General features: G+C 44.6%; 1 protein-coding gene across 6 annotated transcripts in view; it reads left to right on the top strand.

Annotated features, from left to right (window-relative positions):
• The window catches only part of PTPRT (protein tyrosine phosphatase receptor type T), a 278,660-nt gene that overhangs the window by 160,358 nt on the left and 96,847 nt on the right, over window positions 1-21,455 (top strand). For all 6 annotated transcript variants that reach the window (XM_062610067.1, XM_062610071.1, XM_062610066.1 and 3 more), the window contains exon 10: window positions 13,560-13,833. In XM_062610067.1, the coding sequence (XP_062466051.1) occupies window positions 13,560-13,833 (274 nt within the window). The remainder of the gene's footprint in view (window positions 1-13,559; window positions 13,834-21,455) is intronic.

Here is a 21,455-nt window from a genome sequence, read left to right on the forward strand (position 1 = left end):
CAGGGCACTGCAAACCTGAGCTTAGAGTTCCACTTCAGTTGAGTCCTTGAGGAGTGGGTTTAGATCACACATGATGGCTTCAGCTGTACTTGAAGTTGTTCTGGATCTTAGAAGTGCTTTCCCTCCTGTATCAGGAGGCATAATGACAGATAACTGTCATCAGGAAGGAATATTTAGTCTTTTATGTAGCATGCTGTAATTAGTTGAATGGGTATTTTAAGGGTTTTCTTTAGTTCCCCTCCCAAAAAGTCAGGTGTTGGCCCCAAGAAGTGAGGATGAGGGCCATTTGGGGTCAATAGTCTCATCTGGTACAGGAACTGCATTTTCTCACTGGACCAGAATATTGTTATCAGAGAATACTGCCCCTTAAAAGGTCATAAAACTGCCTTTGCCCATTTTTCTGGGTCCCCCAACACCAGAGGGACGTGGAGCTGTTGGAGTGAGTCCAGAGGAGACCATGGAGGTGCTGTAAGGGCTGGAGCAGCTCTGCTCTGGAGCCAGGCTGAGAGAACTGGGCTGGGTCAGCCTGGACAAGAGAAGGCTCCTGAAGGGGAGACCTGAGAGCAGCTCCAGTGCCTAAAGGGGCTGCAGGAAACCTGGAGAGGGGCTTGGGACAAGGGATGTAGGGACAGGCCAAGGGGAATGGCTTGAACCTGCCAGAGGGGAGACTGAGATGAGCTCTTAGGCAGAAGCTCTTCCCTGTGAGGGTGCTGAGGCGCTGGCACAGGGTGCCCAGAGAAGCTGTGGCTGCCCCATCCCTGGCAGTGTTCAAGGGCAGGTTGGACACAGGGGCTTGGAGCAAGCTGCTCTAGTGGAAGGGGTCCCTGCCTGTGGCAGGGGTTGGAGCTGGATGAGCTCTAAGATCCCTTCCAACCCAAACCAGTCTGGGGTTTCTCAACCATCAGATACAGCCGTTGTCTGAGCCTGGATGACCTGTTGTGTCTTTCCACAGAGAGCTTTGGCAGGAGACAGAAATGGGAGATGAAAGCCATAAAATTTGCATATATTTTAATAATAATATTTTAACAATCAAATTACATATAGCTCCAATTCTTCTGTGTCAAGCAGCATTTTATTAGCTCTACAGTAAAGCTTTTGCTAATGCTTTTTAGTTTTTGAAGGCCTGAGGTTACTGAGAGAGGGGGAGTAAATGGTTTTGCATAAATCTTTTATGCTGACCATGTAAACTGTCAGATTAAATTCCAGCAATTAAAAGGTTAATGAAGTCTGAACTTTAAGCTGAGAATTACAAATTGATGGCCATTTTCTCACATCAAGCTGTCAACCAGCACGATGAGGGAACAGCAGAAAATACCCATGGCTGCCAGTTTGAAGGTTCTTTTTCCCAAGACATTTCTTTGCTTTACAGCTCCCAGAGCCAGCATGCCCCTTACCTGTTACTGCAGAACAAAAGGATCAGAGCAAACCGTGTAAAAGATTTCAAAAATGAGAAACTGCATTTCTGGAGGCGTATGCCAAGCCTCTCTTTGCCTGTGGGAGCCCTTGGATCAGACCCTTCAGTGGGATGAGCTGAGCCTGACCACAGCTGCTTGGGTTTGGAGCAGCCCAGGAAGGAGCTTGGCTCTTTCTCGGACCACCAAGGATCATTTGCCTATTTGGAGCAGCCCAGGAAGGAGCTTGGCTCTTTCTCAGACCACCAAGGATCATTTGCCTATTTGAAGCAGCTCCTTAAGCTACTTCAAATCAGATGCGATGAGTGTGGGCACAAGTCCCTGGCAGATGTCCACCCCTCAGAAGCAGTGCAGGAGCTTTTCATCCAGCCAGCAGCCTCTACTAGGAGTGAGGATGAGGGGTGCAGAGGGTGAGCTCTTTGCTGTTGCACGTGGCAGGCGGTCTTTGCACTAGCACATGCCCCTCAATGCATATAATAACCCAAAAATGCAATAAAAGGGAAGATGAGTAAGCCCTGCGTTGTTGTTGCTGACTAAGGCATTTCAGGATTTAATTATACTACAGGTATATAAAATCTGGAAACATGTTAATGCTCCCGTGATTAAAATTATAGAGGGCTTAATTGAAAAAGCATAAACCGAATTGAAGAATTCCTAATTATAGTTTGCTTTGAGGTGTTAATTTCCTCCATAATGAATGCATAATTTCTTGGAACTAGAAAAGGGGGTTGCTGCAGCAGCGTGTGGGCTGCAGATGGAATGAAGGGATTATCATAAATGCAGCCAGACAATCTGGATGAATAACCCTGTGCCGCCATGGGGCTCTCCTGTCTCTCTGTAATTTCAGTCCTCCTTGCACAGCACTTTCCCAAAGCAAGAAGCAGAGGTAGGAGATGGGCAGGGATTTGCTGACTGTGCAGGAGGAAGGGGAAATAAGGCTGGTTTAATTAACAGTAGTCATGGGGCAAAGGAGGAAGGTGAGGAGAGGAGAGCAGGCAGTGTTTCTGGTAGAGAGGAAGTGATGCTGACTTCCCTTGTCGCCTTTGACGAGTCCCCAAGTGATGACAGGAGCAGATGTTGATGCAGGGTGAGGGCTGTTTCTGCCAAGGATGCACGCTGTATCTAATGCTTTCTCTTGTATCTAAAATATGGTTAGCTTTGAAGGGAGTTGGTGAAGTACAGGATTATCGGATACAATCTCCAAATGTTGACATCTGCCCCATTCCCACTATGGTGGAGGTGTCCCCACACGGTGTATGGTTGGACTAAATCAGAATCATAGAGTAGTTTGGGTTGGAACGGACCTTCAAACTCATGAAGTCCAAACCCCTGCAATGAGCAAGGACTTCTTCAACTAGATCAGAGTGCCCAGAACCACATCCAGCCTGGCCTGCAATGGCTGCAGGGATGGGGCATCCACCACCTCTCTGGGCAACCTGTGCCAGTCTTTTACCACCCTCATTGTACAAAATATCTTCATTCTGTCCAGCCTGAATCTCCCTTTTTTAGTTTAAACTCATCACCCCTCATCCTGTGGCAACAGGGCCTGCTGAAAAGTCTCTTTCCATCTTTCTTATAGGCCCCTTTTAAGTACTGAAAGGCTGCAATAAGGTCTCCCAGAGCCTTCTCCAGGTTGAACAACCCCAACTCTTTCAGCCTAAAAGATGTCTTCAGAAATATTTGCCTAGCTGCAAATTGCCATAAAGAATTCCTTGCCTTTGGGACTTCCATTCTCCCCTTCTTCATCCTCAATTTGCCTTCATCCTCGGGCAGATGTAGTGAAGGTACCATCAAAGCCCTCTCTCTGGTGTCAGAGACATGATTACTTTGCACTTTCTGAAAAGCATTAACTGTCTGGAAAAGGTGGAATGGATCTGACTGATGCCTCTGCAGCTTTGGGTGCTGAAAGATCTCTTACCCAGTGGAGCTAATATTTTGTGTTGTACATCAATGATACAGCTGGGAGTAGACTCACACCTGACCACGTGGGCCTTGTCTAGTGATGAAGTTCCTCCTGAGGTTAGAAACAGAGCTGGTTCCCCCTTTTTATCTTGTGTTTTTCTTAACCTTTTAGTTTGGAAAAAAACACACACAAAGCCAACAGAAATATTTGTTCTCTCTGTTTCCTAGTGCTCTCTCTGATGTCTTAAGACATTGGATTATTCTGTAGGGGTTTTCCCTCCACAGACTAGTAGCCATGGTTGTGGAAAAGGAAGAGGAAGCTTTGAAATCCAGACGAGATTATTTCTGCATGCAAACCCACCTAGTTTCATGGAAGTGGTTGGAAATGCCCAAATTAATTTTAAAGATATATGCAGATATACCCATCCCCAAGCCACCATGTTTGTGAAGGCCGTGGCAGAAGGTATTGGATAGCGCTAGCAAGGGAGTGCCAGTCTCTCCTTGGCCTGCAGGTTACTCAAGAACCACTTTGGCTCTTCTTATACTTGAAACTTCCTTCTAGTCTTAAACCAGTGATCACTGAGGATGGGGACAAGACCTCAGCCAGCAGTGCCTGTTGAATGCTGAAGGACATGAACAACAAAGGGGGTGTTTCTTTTGTAGATAAACAGATGGTAGGTGGCTCAGGAGGAGAAAACCAGCTCCAAAGCCACAAATATGAGCTCCTGTTGCAGCAAAAGCTGTATCTGTCTGTGCTCGTCATCTTTAATCTGCTAACTTTGAACTGGAGACATTGGGACTGGGCCTGTTCCATTGGGGAATGGCAGCTATTGTGTCTAATCTGTGTTGGAAGCCAGGTCAGGCTTATGGAGATGGTTGAGATAATGGAACACAGAGCTTTGAAATACCCTCTAGTTCTTTATTTTTTTCTTTCATTTTTTAAACTTTTTATTTCCCAAAATATTAAACTGAGAGGTTTACAGCATTTAAAGGAAGGATGCATATAGAATACAAGTAAACAGATGCAGCAACAGTGTTCCAGTGGTTTGGGGATGGAAAGGAGGTGATTTTGTGAGTGTGAATAGCTTATTTTATAAGACCTAATGACACAGCTGGGAAAAACAGGCTTTGAAGCACACAGCCCCTTCTTTTTGGTCAGTGTGTACTGACAGCCAATACATTTGCGTTTTTGACCGCTACTTACGTTTTGTGCAGGTTACCGTGTTCCTTTGGTAAGGGTTATAGGGGAATATTGGCATTATGAGATTTCTTACTGTATCTGTCCTTCCTTGGAAGGACGTTGTCATTAGTCATTCATAAAGAGCAGTGGTGGGTGGAATACTGTGAGGTTGGAACAAGACCAGAGGAGGCCATGGAGATGCTGCGAGGGTTGGAGCAGCTCTGCTCTGGAGCCAGGCTGAGAGAGCTGGGCTGGGTCAGCCTGGACAAGAGAAGGCTCCTGGAGACCAGAGAGCAGCTCCAGTGCCTAAAGGGGCTGCAGGAAACCTGGAGAGGGGCTTTGGACAAGGGCCTGTAGGGACAGGCCAAGGGGAATGGCTTGAACCTGACAGAGGGGAGACTGAGCTGAGCTCTTAGGCAGAAGCTCTTCCCTGTGAGGGTGCTGAGGCGCTGGCACAGGGTGCCCCGAGAAGCTGTGGCTGCCCCATCCCTGGCAGTGTTCAAGGGCAGGCTGGACACAGGGGCTTGGAGCAAGCTGCTCTAGTGGAAGGTGTCCCTGCCCGTGGCAGGGGTTGGAACTGGATGAGCTTTAAGGTCCCTTCCAACCCAAACCTGCCTGGGATTCTATGATGCACAACTGATAGCGTGTAACACCAGGCAAGTCACTCATTGCACTTTCTCCATGCCACTTTCTGTACGCGTACAACAGTGGAGTCATTATATATTGTGCCACAAAGGTCTGTCAGGATAAATGTCTACTCACCTGGGGTCCAAGGCCATGTGATTGCATTTGACATTACATTTTCACTTCTTTTTACCAAAAAAGCCCCAACAAACCCGCTCCCCCCCCCCCAAAAAAAAAAAACAAAACAAAACAAAAACCCAAACCAAACAAAACCCAAAGCTCCAAAAATCTTTTGCTACTTTCTAACAGATTTTTCATGTTTTACTCAGTTGTGGGAATTTTCTGGGATGCTGCAATTTGACTGCAAAGGAGTTTCAGACGAAGTATCCTGGCCAAAGCTAGCACTTGATACAGAGATACTGGCAGGTTGCTATTCTACACATACAAATAGTTTGTTTGGGTTTGCTTTTTTGTCTTTAAGCTTGACAGAGTGCACAAGTCCTGAAATGAATTGAGGCTCCCACCGCCTGTCCCTCAGGAGAACACGGGAACATCTCTCTTTTCTACAGAGGGAGCACACAGCCTTTAATCTTCCTGACTTTTTCTAGAGCCCTTTCCATCACTATAGAAATTTAACAAAGCTTGAGATTTTAGTGAGAAAGAAATGCCTGTGTGAAAGCTCTGCCTCCAACAAGTATTATCCAAGTGTGAAATCGCTTCCCTTTGTTCCATGGATTTCAGGGTACCACATCCCTCGGTAGTAAAACCAGACAACTGAACTGAATAGGAGAGCAGAAGAAAATGTGAAGAGACTCCCTTACCAGCCTTCTTGATTAAATGGATTGCATTATGATTGGCTCCAGCTCAGCAGGTTTTTGTCACAGCAGTAATTACCATCTCTTCTTTCTATGCCATTTTTACAAATCTGGCTGAATTTTGATGTTTTGTTGGCATTCTTCAACTTCAGTGAAAGCAGGAGAAGAGTTGTTTAATTTAAATGAGTGTTAAAAGAACATGCAAAAATAACTGCAAAATGAAGGATCTGGTGTGAATAACTTCGCAATATGAGAGACTATTTCCTCGAGTAGCATCACTATTATAAGCTTTATTTTTGTGAATGCTTTGCAGATGTGAACAAGCTGATTGATGACATTGCAGCCCAGTATCCATAACGGGCTACTTCTGAATCTTTGAAATAGCCAAGCATATTCTAGGAGGTGACATGGCAGAACAGTCTTTTTCTCCTATTTGCTTCATAAAAACATTTCTTGAAAGCTAACCTTAACTTCAGTGTATTGTATTCCCATGCATAGAGCTGTTCCAAAGCCTAATGGGAATAGTAGCAATCTTTGATTGATTTTAATGGGGTTTGAATCAGTTCTTAAATAGATAGAAAATTGCACAACAGAGCACTGTGTCCTGCATGCACAACCTAGGTGGCTCTGCAACTTGGTTCATTAAGTTTTGTAGATGAGTTTCAGACCATCTGATTAAAGGTGCTATTGAAGATACAAAATGGTGACAGTTTAGAACACGTGAAGCAGGTGACTCAATTCTCAGGAATATATTGCGACGTGTTTGAACCCAGAACACTGGATGAACTTGGAAACAGGCTGTGGAGTTACTTCTGAATGCCAGAATGTTTGATTACAGGATTGCAGGAGGAGCCTGGTGAGGAAATACTCACTATTATAGCCAAAGGAAAGCAGTGCAGTGTATGCTCAGAGCAGCGAGTCTCAGCATCAGGCTTTATGGCAGTTATCCATTTAGTTCTTGTCAATTTTAGGAGAATTTATGATATATAAATCTTTTTTAGAGTTTTGTGGGCTTTGGTTGCATTTCTTACAAAATCCCTTCTGTGCAGGTTCAGGAGAGGCTGGAGGCACTGTAAGAAGGATCTCATTTACTGTTTAATTTCACCATTTCTTAGGGTAAGCTCTATAGAGTGTTGGTAGATTTTTATAGGATATTTCTAGCTTCTATCCCTGTTATATTTCCTCAAATTTCCCATTATTTTATTTCTTATAGTCTCTGTGTCAGAATTCAGGCTTTTGAATAAAATATTATATAAATATTTATATAAATATAATAATTGTATAAATAGAGGTATCTGAATAGATACCTTTAAGAAAAAGAAACTAAAGATGTTGATGCCACTTTTCTCTCTCTGTTTGCATCACTGAAACCATCTTGGCCATAGAACAAGCATGTGCATATTCAGTAGGTAATGTGGATTCTAAATGTAGGTATTGGACAGCACATTCAGCTGTTTCCCATATCAGTATCTTGGGAGATGGCTCCATCCTGTCAGAATAAACACCATGAACCTTCATGGATATATACAGATAGATTTACATTGGCTCCATCAAATTTAATGGGATCATAGGTTAAATGGAAAACCAGATGGTAAAAAGCCTGGATTCTGCAACTTCACTATTGACTTAAAAAGTGGGCTCTTAAAGCTGGGTGGTACCAGTGGGTGCCAGTGTTAAATAACAGCCAGGGAACTGGTCTCAGGGTGTGTTTCCAGTACCAGCATCTCCAGTGGGCAGGTCTGGTATTTGATCACTGAAGTTATATCTGGTTTCTGCAGCTTCTTGTAGAGCTCTGCAGCAGGAAATCAGCACTGAATGTGTGGGGCTTCTGTGTGATGCTTGCAGAGGGTATGAACCATACTGTTGACAAGGCTCCATGGCCTTAAAAGCATGCTGCTTAAAAATGCTTACATCATAAATAGAAGAAGCTGAATTGGTTGTTGTTATTGTACTTTTGAACCTGCTCAGATGCACCTAATGCCTTTTATTCACCTCTGTGTAGCATTAACTCTTGTGGGTTGGTCAGATAGTATTTGGGTTTGAGTTTCATGGGTTAGAGCAGCCTTTTCAGAAGAACTGAATCTGTTCATTCCATAGAAGAGGTGCAACAGTGGAAATTCAAGGTCCAGCTCCATATTGGTTGCTACATCCCCATGCCTCCAGCCTGAGATGAAACAGCTGCTGGAAGCTGCAAGTCTTTTCTGTCCTTACTTCATTTGCCCCTTTTTGTACTTTTTAATTTGAATGAAGATAACCATTCATAAGGGAATGGCTGTCTGCTGGTAGTCTCTTATTTACTGTAACCTGTGGAACATTACTCTGAACGCAATGTGTTTGAGAAGTTCCTGTTCTCTGTGAGCAAAACCTGCTCACACTGATGTGCTAAAACCCACATCGCAACATCACGCTGTACTAATTGCCACTTACTTTTGTTCCCCAGGAGAAAATACTATTGGAAATAATACATGGCTGTTAATATATTTATGTGTTGCATATAAAAAATAAATGAAAATGCATTAAATGTTTCTAAAATACATTTAAGAACGTTTAGTACCGAAATTGGCCCAGAGGGGGTACTGAGCTGCAGAAGCATTGTTTCTTTCAAGCTTTCATAAGTCAGGTGAAGGGATCACTGTAAGGTTACAAAGAAATGTTATTCCTTTTCCTACTCTACAGTTACATGGGGTGCAGTGAAGATTTCACTCTGTTGGCAAGTACCATGTCGAGATACCGACCTGAACCCACCAGATGTTGAATTGTTTATTGAAAGCTCTGACTCAGCTTTTCCTCTCAATGTTCAAACACATCCTCTATCAAAACTTGAGTCTTGTCTAAATACGTGGCTGGATTTCTGGACAAGAGCTTCCTCAGTCCATCCAGTAACACGAAAAGAAATCAAAGAGCAGGGGAAGGAGAAGTCTAACAATGCTCAGGGATAGCTCAGTGGCAAAGAAATGGGCTGTGATTTGGAATGTTTATTATCCACACTTGTGCTTCGACACTAAATAGAGAGCTCATCATTTAAATATTACCTTGTAGGTGATGGTAAGAGCACATTTTCTTCCTCTGCAGACAACATTTGTGCTGTGGCGATCATTATGGCTGATACTTTTATCAGTGATTAGGATGGAGTTGTCAAAAACTTTTAAAAGCTTCTATTAATGAGGATTTATCTAAGACCTGTGAAATCCATCAAGGCACACTGTTTGGGCCTCCCTTTCTCATAGGAGTGTGCAGCTGCACACCATGGAAGTCAGCTCTCCTTCTTCTAGGAAGTCAGGCTGAGTGGTTCAGATTTGAGAATCTCTCAAGAGCTTCCTGGAGGGCAGAGCTTATGGATGCTTGGGAAGCGGTCCTGTACTATTGTTTGCGGGGACAGCAGTGGGAAGTGGCTGCGCGAGGTGGGATGGGGTAACTTAGCACTGGGAACACAAAGATCCCTGCTTCTATTGCCCTGCAGCATGCGTGTGGGTTTGTTTGCAGTGTTTGCAGATGTGGCTGAATATTAAAAATGTGGGTTTACTGTGTCATCTTTTAGTTTATTGGTACTGAAGCTGTTGTACAGTGTTGGGAGTTTTAATGCTCTGCTTCTATTGTCTCTTTTAATATCATTTCAATGTACGACACTGAAACTTTTGTGTATCCAGCTGGGCATTTGCAACTGATTTATTGATTCCTGCTATGAAAGCAGTGTTAGCTGGTAGTGGCTGGAAGCAGTAGCTTTGAAGCTTGAGACAGGGAGAGCCCCAGGAGATCCATGTTAGTGACTGTCTGGTAGCCAGAATAAGAGCTATTAAAACAGTTTGGATATTTCCTTCTTATTTCTGTTGCCCACATTTCTTTTTCCTTCCCTCTAGCACTTCCTTCTGGAAAGCCACTCCTCTTTCTCTTTGATTATCGTAACACTGTGTCAGTCCTAACAAGTAGCAAACGATTACCCTGTTCAGCACCAAAGCACAGATGTAATGGCAGCTGGAGTGCTTCTGCAGGACAAAAGGGTAGGTCCTACTCAGTTTAGTTTGAGTTAGTGCCCCACCACAAACAGGGATCATAATGTATCACGGAAAGTTATAACCTTCTGAGCAAAGTTGACTGTTCCTCTTTTGAGAATAGTTGCAGTGATGCAGATGGTTTGGCTGGAGTTGAGAGTGTGTAATTGGATGCTTGCTATTCGGAATTAGAATCATAGAATCACAGAATAGTTAGGGCTGGAAAGGACCTCAAGATCATCAAGTTCCAACCCCCTTGCCATGGGCAGGGTCACCTCACACTAAACCATGTCACCCAAGGCTCTGTCCAACCTGGCCTTGAACACTGCCAGGGATGGAGCATTCACAGTCTCCCTGGGCATCCCATTCCAGTGCCTCATCACCTTTACCCTCACCTTCCTTATATCCAATCTAAACTTCCCCTGTTTTAAGTTTTAACCCGTTACCCCTTGTCCTGTCACTACAGTCTCTAATGAAGAGTCCCTCCCCAGCATCCCTATAGGCCCACTTCAGATACTGGAAGGCTGCTATGAGGTCTCCACGCAGCCTTCTCTTCTCCAGGCTGAACAGCCCCAACTTTCTCAGCCTGTCTTCATACAGGAGGTGCTCCAGACCCTGATCATCCTTGGGGCCTCCTCTGGACTTGTTCCAACAGTTCCATGTCCTTTTTATGTTGAGGACACCAGAACTGCACACAATGCTCCAGGTGAGGTCTCACAAGAGCAGAGCAGAGGGGCAGGATCACCTCCTTGGACCTGCTGGTCACGCTCCTTTTGATGCAGCCCAGGATACGGTTGGTTTCTGGGCTGCAAGCGCACACTGAAGCCGGCTCATGTTCATTTTCTCATCGACCAACACCCCCAAGTCCTTCTCCTTGGGCTGCTCTGAATCTCTTTTCTGCCCAACCTGTAGCTGTGCCTGGGATTGCTCTGACCCAGGTGTAGGACCTTGCACTTGGCATGGTTAAACTTCATGAGGTTGGCATCAGCCCACCTCACAAGCGTGTCAAGGTCCCTCTGGATGGCATTCCTTCCCTCCAGCGTATCAACTGAACCACACAGCTCGGTGTCATCGACAAACTTGCTGAGGGCGCGCTCAATCCCACTGTCCATGTCAGCGATGAAGATGTTGAACAAGACTGCTCCCAACACCAATCCCTGAGGGGCACCACTCGTTCCTGGTCTCCAGCTGGACACTGAGCCATTGACCACAACTCTCTGTGTGCGGCCATCCAGCCAGTTCTTTATCCACCGAGTGGTGAAGCCGGCTCATTGGCTGGAGCAGCTGTAATATCTCTGCATTGCTCTGAGCATTTATTATAGGTGCTGGCAACTGAGTGGGTGTGTTGGGGTGGAATGATGGCCCCCTGCCCCAACACATCTAGTTTAAAGCTTTAAAGAATATAATTCTCACAGGAATTTCATTCGGATGTAGGCTCATTGCTTCTTGCTCCAGTGAAAGGGCAAAGAGTTATGGGAGCATCTGAATGCTGGTGGTAGCATGTATGGAAGCACTTGATGTGCCTTGCAGCCCCTCACTGGTTAGTGCAGGGAAGCTGATCTCTGAAAATGCCCGTATTCTGACTCCTCGGTAAAAACTGGGTATGAGGAAGAGAGAGCACAGCCTGAAAAACAGAACTACAGCAGGGAAAGGGAAAACAGATGAGATGGCATCAGTCTGTGCACTGCCTAGGGGTGAATCCAGGCCTCAGGAGGGTCCTGGAAGATTAGAATACTGGGATTAAAGTATCAGAAAGTGAGACCTAAAGTAATTATTTTATGCAGAAACAATTTCTCAGAGTACTAATCATCCGTCCAGAGTAATCTCCGAAATAAGACATGCTCTTGGCCACTCAAACACTTGGAGATCTCCTTATTTCCATTGCCCACTTGCAGAGAGTGGCCTCTTGACCACTACCAAATAACAGAGAGAAGAGTGAGGCTGAAGGATGACGGTCACGAGGTCAGGCAGGTTAGGAACCCAGAGATGAACGTGCTGTGTCAGGTGGTGTGGGTGGGGATAAAGGTGCCAAGAATGCAGTCAGTCACTCATCCTGAGTTCCGCTAGAGAGAACAGTGACAGCAGCTCCAGCTCAGATACTTGTTTCATGGGAAAGGAGACAGTGTTTGGGCAGGAGATTAATGGGGTTTTAACTTTGAACACAAATGGGACATCTATTATATTTCAGTTGAATGCACATAAACATATAGTTGTGCTTCCAGAAACACCTCAAGTTATACCAAAAGAATAAAGTGAAATTTCAGGTTGCTGAAGAGTGCGTTATCCCTGTGAAAGGAAGAAATGTGTCAATGGATAAGTAGGAAAGTGAAAATGAGAAAGAATACAGGCAAAAGAGTATCTGTTATCAGGGTCTATACATTTCAGAACTGTTGCTCACGATAAAAAGAGTGCCCGTGCTGGTGGAGCATATATTAATATTGTCACAGGAGAAACTGAGAATGTCATCAAATGATTGTCCCTAATGATTAGGGAAAGAGTGCAGTTATTTGGTGATCCACGTTCCTGGGAGCTTCCCCTTCTCCGAAGACAGACGGGTCCATAGGGTCATTGTTTGTAAGTGGGATAACCAAGAGAAGGAGTGGCAGCCTTTGAACACTGCTTGGGAGAGAGGGGGAGGAATCCCTTCACCTCTGTGTAGGCTGAAAGGAGATTAACTGATATTTAATTGATATGTATATTTATGTCTATACATAAAGGAAATATTTTCTGTAATCAGAAAGTAAGAGTGTTTGGGATTGGATAAAATAGAAGGTGTCCTTGCCTGTGGCAGGGGATTGGACCTGGATGAGCTTTAATGTTCCTTCCAACACAAGCCAGTCTGGGAGTCTGATTTGAATGCCTTGCAACCTCTCTGAGCCTGAAATAGTGAGCTAGAACTAACAAGATTGCTGTTGCATATCATAGAGGCCAGAAGCTTAGAGGGAATTGAAAAGTCTTAACGTTTCGTAGAGTTGGAAAGAATATGAAGAGTCTTTTCCTGAAACAAAAGTGAATTGGGAGAGCTGTTCAGCCCCCTTCTCATTATATAAGCTAACATTTTAGTGATGGAGCATAGGGGAAGACTTGCCATCAGGAATTAACGTTAGAGAGCTCTGCATTGCAGGATATATCCCAAAAAGACATGCGAGGGAGGGCCAAGAAAAGTTACATTCTTAAAAGATATGAGTATCTTTTTGATCTAAACTGGTCCTTGCACCTTGAAGCCATTTCAAAAAGGACCTGGACCCCATTGCCACTTTCTGATGCTCTGCTCTACCACAATCACTGGCCAAAGCAGTTTATGTTTCAACTTGGTGGCTGAAGAAGAAAGCATCCGCTTTCAGCACATGGAATATCCATTATAAGTTTGATGTTTTATTAGTCACTCCTTATTGAAATTATTCTGGTTTTCACCAAAGCATGTCTTGATTAATTCAACTAAGTCAACTGAACAAGTGATCAGCATCTTGCCCACATAGTGGCCACTGCCACTGTTACTGGTGCGTAAGAGCTGTGTGTGCAGTGTTCTACCTGTGTATTTCTTACTTTCCTTTATTGTTTGTCTTCTATTGTTGGAAACACTCTTGATACTATAGGCTCTTGGGTCTCTAATCTTCCCTTCCTCTCTCCCCCCTAGTGTCTATCAACTGGTTGTCAAGGAGGAGAAGCTGCAGAAAGCACGGAGAGCTGCAGACATCATAGAGTGCTTCTCTGTCCCAGTGAGCTACAAGAATGCTTCCAGTCTGGACTCACCACACTACTTTGCAGCCGAGCTGAAACCCATCAACCTGCCTGTCACTCAGCCCTTCACAGTGGGTGACAACAAAACCTACAATGGCTACTGGAATGCTCCACTTTCTCCTCTGAAAAGCTACAGCATATACTTCCAGGCTCTGAGCAAGGCAAATGGAGTAAGTGAAATTTTGAAACTGGATCTGTACATATGAGCACCTCTGGTTATCCTTGTCTTTCTCCTTCCTTCTTTCTCCACTGGATGCTAGTTTAATTCCTTATTATCCTCTTTAATGTACATTAAACATGCCATTACTTGTCCTTCACTCAAGTCTCTCTCTGATGTCTAAATCCAACAAGAAGCCTACTAGGGAGCCAGACTCTGAAAGCACATGTTGGCATGTGATTTATGAAATGCATTGCTTGGCATTTGGACTTGTTTTTCTTTGCATATGTATGAATGTCACAGGCAGGGGCTATTGTCTTTTTAAAAGACACAACTGCAATACCTTGATAGTCTCCATATCTCAGTTCTTGTGAATTTGGAGGAGACATGAGATGAGAACTACCCAAAAGCCATGAGGTTGGATTACCTTGTAGCTTGCTTTTGGTTACATCATAATGTAGCACTTACAATTGGGAGCATCCACTTGAGGAATTCATACTGTGTGTCTGTGTGCATGTCTGTCTTACTCCTTTTGAATACCCTGGACATAGACTTTGTGCTACTAAGTTTAAAATGGAGACTGCTCAGAAAACAGTTTGCCCTATTCTCAGACTCAGATGACATCCATATAATGCCCCACCAGATCCCTTTATAGGAAGAGGGAAGGCCTCTTTTCATGCTTCTATTCAGCCTAGGACAGCCTGTGACTTTCTCTTATACCTCTCCTGTTCCAGGCCAGCTCAGCTAACAGTCTGCAGACCAGATCCACACTAAGCATTCACCTTCCTCCCCTTTGACTCCCCTGATTGTTTTTCATTATCACATAACATGATACAATTTGACCCTCTGACCTCATGAAGAATGTCAGAGCATTAACATAGCATCAGGAAGTTGGGTAGCCAAGTCTATTATTAGCACATGTGCCAGTACTTCCATGAATCTTAACCTTAATGTACATAAATTCTCTGAGACATCACCTCTGAAAGAGCAGAATTAGAAAGACTCAATCAAAGGTGAATGGTGGAGGCTTCGGTCTCTGCTTGGGATAGTGTCTTTTGCATCCAGAACGGTGCTGCACATCACAGAGGACTGTGCACTGCCTTAACAGGCTGACAATGCCAGTGGATGCTCACAACGTATCTCGGTGGTTTACTACCTTCATTTATCACCATTCTCCTGCAGAGTTCCTGCTGTGTGCCCAATAAGCACAAATCTCTCTAATACTCTGCTGCTTTTCACCTTTGTTTCCTGTGTAGTTGATAGGTTCCTTCCAGCACTGCTCAATTAATTCAATTTTAGTTTTGGCTTTATAAAGGAAATTATGAACTATATGTGTGTGTCTGTGTCTACGTAGTTCCCCCTTGTGTGATAGTTAATTGCTAGTGAATAGATCCCCAGGGAAGAAGAAACTTTATTTGCTTAAGTACAACATGCCATAAATGGGTTATATGGATGGAAATGTTGGATCCCATGGCATTCTAGATTAAAGCAGCACTGATGTGTGGTTCCTGCTTTTGCTGGATCTCTGGAGCTGGCAGGTTGCATCACACTCTACATATAAGGTGCTAAGGATTCAGAAAAGGATGACTTGCTTGTGCTGCTCTGATAGGAACATTAGGTTGTAAAGGATGTTTTAAGCATAGGTTAATCAAAAGAGCCTGTAATGCAATGATACACAGTTTATATGATATACAGTGTTATATATATGTGTTGGGTGCAGTTCTGGTGTCCTCAACATAAAAAGGACATGGAACTGTTGGAACAAGTCCAGAGGAGGCCATGAGGATGATCAGGGGCTGGAGCACCTCCCGTATGAAGATAGAGTGAGAAAGTTGGGGCTGTTCAGCCTGGAGAAGAGAAGGCTGTGTGGAGACCTCATAGCAGCCTTCCAGTATCTGAAGGGGGCCTACAGTGATGCTGGGGAGGGACTCTTCATTAGGGACTGTAGTGACAGGACAAGGGGTAACGGGTTAAAACTTAAACAGGGGAAGTTTGAAATTCTTTCCTGTTAGGGTGGTGAGGCACTGGAATGGGTTGCCCAGGGAGGCTGTGAATGCTCCATCCCTGGCAGTGTTCAAGGCCAGGCTGGACGAAGCCTTGGGTGATATGGTTTAGTGTGAGGTGTCCCTGCCCCTGGCCAGGGGGGTTGGAACTGGATGATCTTAAGGTCCTTTCCAACCCTAACTATTCTATGATTCTATCGCAGCAGAAGAAATCTCTTGCCAGGCAAAGCAAATTCCTGTTTGAGCAAGCAAAAATAATTTATGTTGGTGCAATATATGCTTATACATCCTGGAAGTGCTAAGGGAAAAATTATACAGGAATTAGCCAAGAGTGGGATCTAGATCTTCAGAAGAGTAGTTGTGACATTTCTAATTTTGTGGTAAAATCCTTAAGCCCCACATTTCAAACATTAGCTGCAAATAGTTAAGTTTTGTTTCATTCATATATATTTGTATGTAAGGGTATAATTTGTGTTTAAGAGTTATGGGTTTTGATGTGTGTCTATAACCTGAGCAGCTTTGACTGCTTTTCCTAGAGCCAACTAATAGTTCTGACTGCAACATGGCGTTTCTGATAGTGCAATACCCAAAAACCCTGAGGCAGTAACAATTTAGCACAAATGCAATACAGCCTCGTGTTCCCTTGCACATGAAAAACTCAACACAACATTGCCACTCAGGTTTTAATTAGGATATTTTGTAGTTTCATTAATCACTGACAGGGGTGGAATCACAAAACTCCTGTCCACATCTGAAAGCTGCAGTGTGAACCCTCCATGCAGTGAACCAGAACAGCTTCCTTTGGAAATGTAGGGCTCTGGGGAGAGCTTAATTTGAAGAAACATTCGGTATGTGGTCAAAAAGCTTGATTAGGAGGAGGTTGGAAGTGTTATAGGAGTTCTGCATTGTTTCAGCTCTTCTGTACTTTGTGTTCATTTGGTGTTCTCGTCTGTTCTGCAGCCATTAGCTGTGGTTGTTACAGTGAAAGGAACATAATTAACAGCTGGATGCAAAACAAGTGTGGCAGATTGCTGCAAAATGAGATCACAAGCTTTTCTGCCTTCCCTGGTGCAGGGTTGGGCTTCTTGTTTGGAAGCCTGAATGAGATCGCTGTCGCTGGCTGACTTCTTTTCTGTGCGCAGTTGCCTGAAGTTTGGTCAATGTGGTGCTGCTTCCAGACAGGGGTCTAAATAGAACATGTGTGAAACAGAAGAGTTTTGAGCTTTGTTATACAAAACGCTTCCAAATTGTGTGAATTTCCCTCTTAGGGGCTGTCGAAAGCCAGATGCTGAGCTGAAATGTGTCAGAGCCTGAAGTAAGAGGGGGAAAAAGGGAGAAAGAAAATACAAGTTCTGGGCTTTGTACCAGTGGGGGTGAGAAGCAGCATTAGTTACTTTATAATTGTTAGAAGGAGTTAGCAGTAGAAATGACACAGGATGAAGACTGGAAAACAGGTTTCATTTCCTCTGGCAGGATGTCCACACATGCTGTTGCAGGTAGTTAACTGATACTTGTGCTGTTGCCACCTGCTACAGATGGCTGCGTGACAGCGCAGGAAGCTTTCCTTCACTGATAAACATTCCCCCTTCAAAACATGAGCTCCTTCAGCCTTCATCCCCCTGCAAGAGGTGTAAGGCACAGGTACAGGGTGCCCAGAGAAGCTGTGGCTGCCCCATCCCGGGCAGTGTTCAAGGGCAGGTTGGACACAGAGGCTTGGAGCAAGCTGCTCTAGTGGAAGGGGTCCCTGCCCATGGCAGGGGTTGGAGCTGGAGGAGCTTTAAGGTCCCTTTCAACCCCAAGCATTCTGTGGTTCCATTAGGCAAGGCATGTGTGGCAACACCCTGTTGCTCCTTATCCTCTCTTACCTTTATACTGACTTAAAAATCAAAATCCAAATGTTGCAGGTTTTATTGTCCCCAGGTTCTTTATGTGGGTTGCCGCAAGTGACAGTCTATGGTTAGTGATCCAGCAACACGCTCTGAGGGGGAGATGGCTGCTCTGTGAAACCTGCCAGCATTTTTGTGCAGCTTCCTGAAAACCCTTCCGGGAGTTTAACTCATCCTCAGTGAGTTCACATGAAATCTGCAATGGCACCATTGCAATCAATAACTCTTGGCCATTTTTCCTCTAAGTGGGAGATGAGGCAGGGCCTTATTAGCTCAGCTGGAGATGATGTGAGCCTGGTGGTCCGATGGGTGGGTGATGTTTTCAGGCCAGGATTGTGAAAAGTAGCACCACTGGAATCAATAAGAATATTATTTGTGAGGCAATAATAGGCTCTACAGAGATTCTTATTGATTTTTTTTTTCCTCTTTAATGACTTGTACTACATGCACAATCAGGCAGTTCATTATTAGCAGGGGACTTCTGGCTGGATGTCTAGATGCTGACAGGTCTGCTTGCAGTACACAGCATTGTTCTTCTGGGACATTTTGGAGGTATGGATAGAGCTGTCAGTAGAGAGGTGGCATTCATCCACGTAGAGATGGGCCATGGAAGAAACAGTGGGGTACTTCAGCACGAGCCGTGTTCTGACAAATGAAGTGTCACCAAGGCTGCCCCATGGCTGCTGTGAGCTATTAAACAGCTTTGGGGAGCTCAGTTCTGTAGGGTTTCAGGTGTGCAGTTTTGTCCACTTACGTTTACTCCTCCTTAATCTGACACTGGGGCAGAAATAAAGCAGCTGTGGAAGCGCTTCAGTCCGTGTAAGCTTCTGTTTCCACATCTGGCTGGCCATACTGGGCAGAGTGTGTGAACCTGTGAAGGTGCCTTCCCAGCTGTTGGGTCCCTAACCCAAACTGTTCTGTGATTTTATGGTTCTATGACCTGACTGATTTTTGGAGAGTAAATACAATCCTTCTCTATTCTACCTCATATCTGAGAGGTTGAGAGGTCTGGGTATTCAGTGATTAGCTATGTATCACTGAAATAACTGTTGTAAATAGTAAAAGCCCTACCACTTTGTTAAACCTCCCTTCCCCAAGTAACACAGATACTAAAAGATAACTGGAATGGCAATACTAGGTTTATGTTAGTCTTAGAGAGCTACATTAGAGAACTAACAGTTTCCTTAAGCTTGTGATACAAGTTACAAGGAAGTTCACTGACCCAGAGAAGCTGTGGCTGCCCCATCCCTGTCAGTGTTCAAGGGCAGGTTGGACACAGGGGCTTGGAGCAAGCTGCTCTAGTGGAAGGTGTCCCTGCCCGTGGCAGGGGTTGGAACTGGAGGAGCTTTGAGGTCCCTTCAATCTGAACCAGTCTGGGATTCTGTGATTCCTTGAGATGTTCCCCAGGGTTTCTATGCTGTGTGAAGCAGGCCCCCAGCAAGCATGCTCTGTGTATAGCTCTGGGACATGGAGAACTGAAGCTGACCCTGAGGCCAAGAGGAGGTTGCTAATTACTTGTCTGTGCACCGCAGACTTCGTTCCAGCTGCCTGATGGAGCCATGCCTGTGGCAGCGCAGCCCCGCGCTGGGGACGGGTGCTCTCACTGGTGTTGAGACAAGGCAGGAGCTGGTTAACAATGCACAGTCATAATAATAGTAAAGGGAAGCGAAAATGGTGGGTGCGAAAGCAGATGGATGAAAAAGCTGGGCTGCTTTATTGTTGTTCATAGGCTGTAAACAGCAAGCTGTCATTTGAAAAGAAAAGAATAAAAAAATCAGCTGACCTTTTAGGTTGTGAAGACTCAGCTGTCACATAAACATATGTCCTGCTGCCCTCAGAGCCCTTCTCTGCAGCAAATTGTTCCCATCCAAACGCTGAAGAGACAGAGGCAGAACTTGTCTTGTTATCATCCAAGTGCTTCCATGAAATGCACCTTTAGGAGCCTAAGTAATCAGTAGACAGCATCAGCTCCCTTGCTTCAAGAAGGACATAAACTGCATGAAACAAACTATTTTAACTACTACAAAATGTTAACAAACTTCCTGAAGATTCAGAGGGATGCTAGAACAGGTTCAAGTCTTTGTGAAGGAGCTGTTGGGAGTGAGGGCTCACCAGGCTCCTCAGGGCAGTCTGGCTGCTCCTCAGAGGGTCTGCAGCTCATTCTAACTATAGGTCCAGTCTGTCTTCCAGGAACAGTCTGCCAGCACTCTGCAATACTGTCCTGCTGTGGTCTCTGTCCATGGTGTATGGACCTACAAATACAGCCAGGGTTTAGCCTTCGGTGAGCTTATACAGTGATCATGCTTTATTCATAGGGAAGTAAGTTCCACAACACAAATATACATTAATATGTTCTACTTAACATGTAGGTGGGCTTAATATGTAGTAAGCTTTCTGGATACGAAGCATGATAGAAAATGAATACAGCAGTCTACCAAAATGAATATAGCGGCCTTGCAGTGCCTAAAAGGGGCTACAAGAAACCTGGAGAGGGGCTTTGCACAAAGGCCTGTAGGGACAGGAAGGGGAATGGCTTTAACCTGCCAGAGGGGAGACTGAGATGAGCTCTTAGGCAGAAGCTCTTCCCTGTGAGGGTGCTGAGGCGCTGGCCCAGGGTGCCCAGAGAAGCTGTGGCTGCCCCATCCCTGGCAGTGTTCAAGGGCAGGTTGGACACAGGGCTTGGAGCAAGCTGCTCTAGTGGAAGGTGTCCCTGCCCGTGGCAGGGGTTGGAGCTGGAGGAGCTTTAAGGTCCCTTCCAACCCAAACCAGGCTGGGATTCTGTGATACAGTTGTCTGAAGGTTTGATCAAGAGCTGTAGGACGTGTTCATGCAGTGGTTTCCCATTCCCAATGCCTGCATTGTTCAATGACTGGATATAAATGTCTGCCTTGACCTGGCAGTGATACCGACATTAATTAATAGTGCTGCTGAGATCTTAAATTATTTGTCTGACTTCAGCCATAAGATGAAGTATATGTAGGATCCTGGGTCATCATTAAGATTGTTGCAGCCATAAAAGGCGTTTGAAAGAACATTTAGAAATAACACAGAAACTGAAATTTGGGGATTTTATTTTTAGTTTTCCAAAACTTTTGTTATTATCCCTTTCCTTCATTGCTTCTCGTATAATTGATTTAAGCCACCAGGATGGATAATGAAGAACACCTGTGGTGTTTATTCCTGCTTTACAATTGGCTAAGGAGAAGCATTCTCACTGTGCAGGAAAGCCCCTGGTCTGAATCAGAAGTTGTATGTATTTATTCTGTTTCTTGGTAGAGAAGTTCAAGCCCACAGTTTGCAGCGTCAAAGAAAAATACAGTAAATTTAAAGAGATCGTATTTCTATAATTTAGCAAAGAGATGAGCAGTGGGTTGATCAATGGGCTGATCAATAGAAATCAATGGAATAATCAGCCCTAATCAGGACAAAGTTCAAGTCTTTCAGCTTCAGCATCCCTCGTAGCTGGATGCCTGTGTCTGTGCCCATTTCTTTTATGTTTTCCTTCTCAGAAGATGCAGTCTGAAGTTCTGAAGTCCAGATGTCTTGTTCCTCTAGTGATGGATTGCCCTTGCTTTTGGCAGTGCCTGATCATGGTCTTGGAATAACTGTTATTGTCTGTGCTAAATGCAGCAATTAGTAGATGCAGACAGAACACACATCCTGTCTTCCCAAATTGCCCTGTGGGAGGGTAATGTGCAGGAATATGTACATGCTCAGATGAGATCAGTTACAGCATCATTAACAAC

The sequence above is a fragment of the Pezoporus occidentalis genome, unplaced genomic scaffold (assembly GCF_034315485.1).
Source record: "Pezoporus occidentalis ecotype Australia unplaced genomic scaffold, CSIRO_AGI_Poc_V1 ctg144, whole genome shotgun sequence".
NCBI classification, from domain to species: domain Eukaryota; kingdom Metazoa; phylum Chordata; class Aves; order Psittaciformes; family Psittacidae; genus Pezoporus; species Pezoporus occidentalis.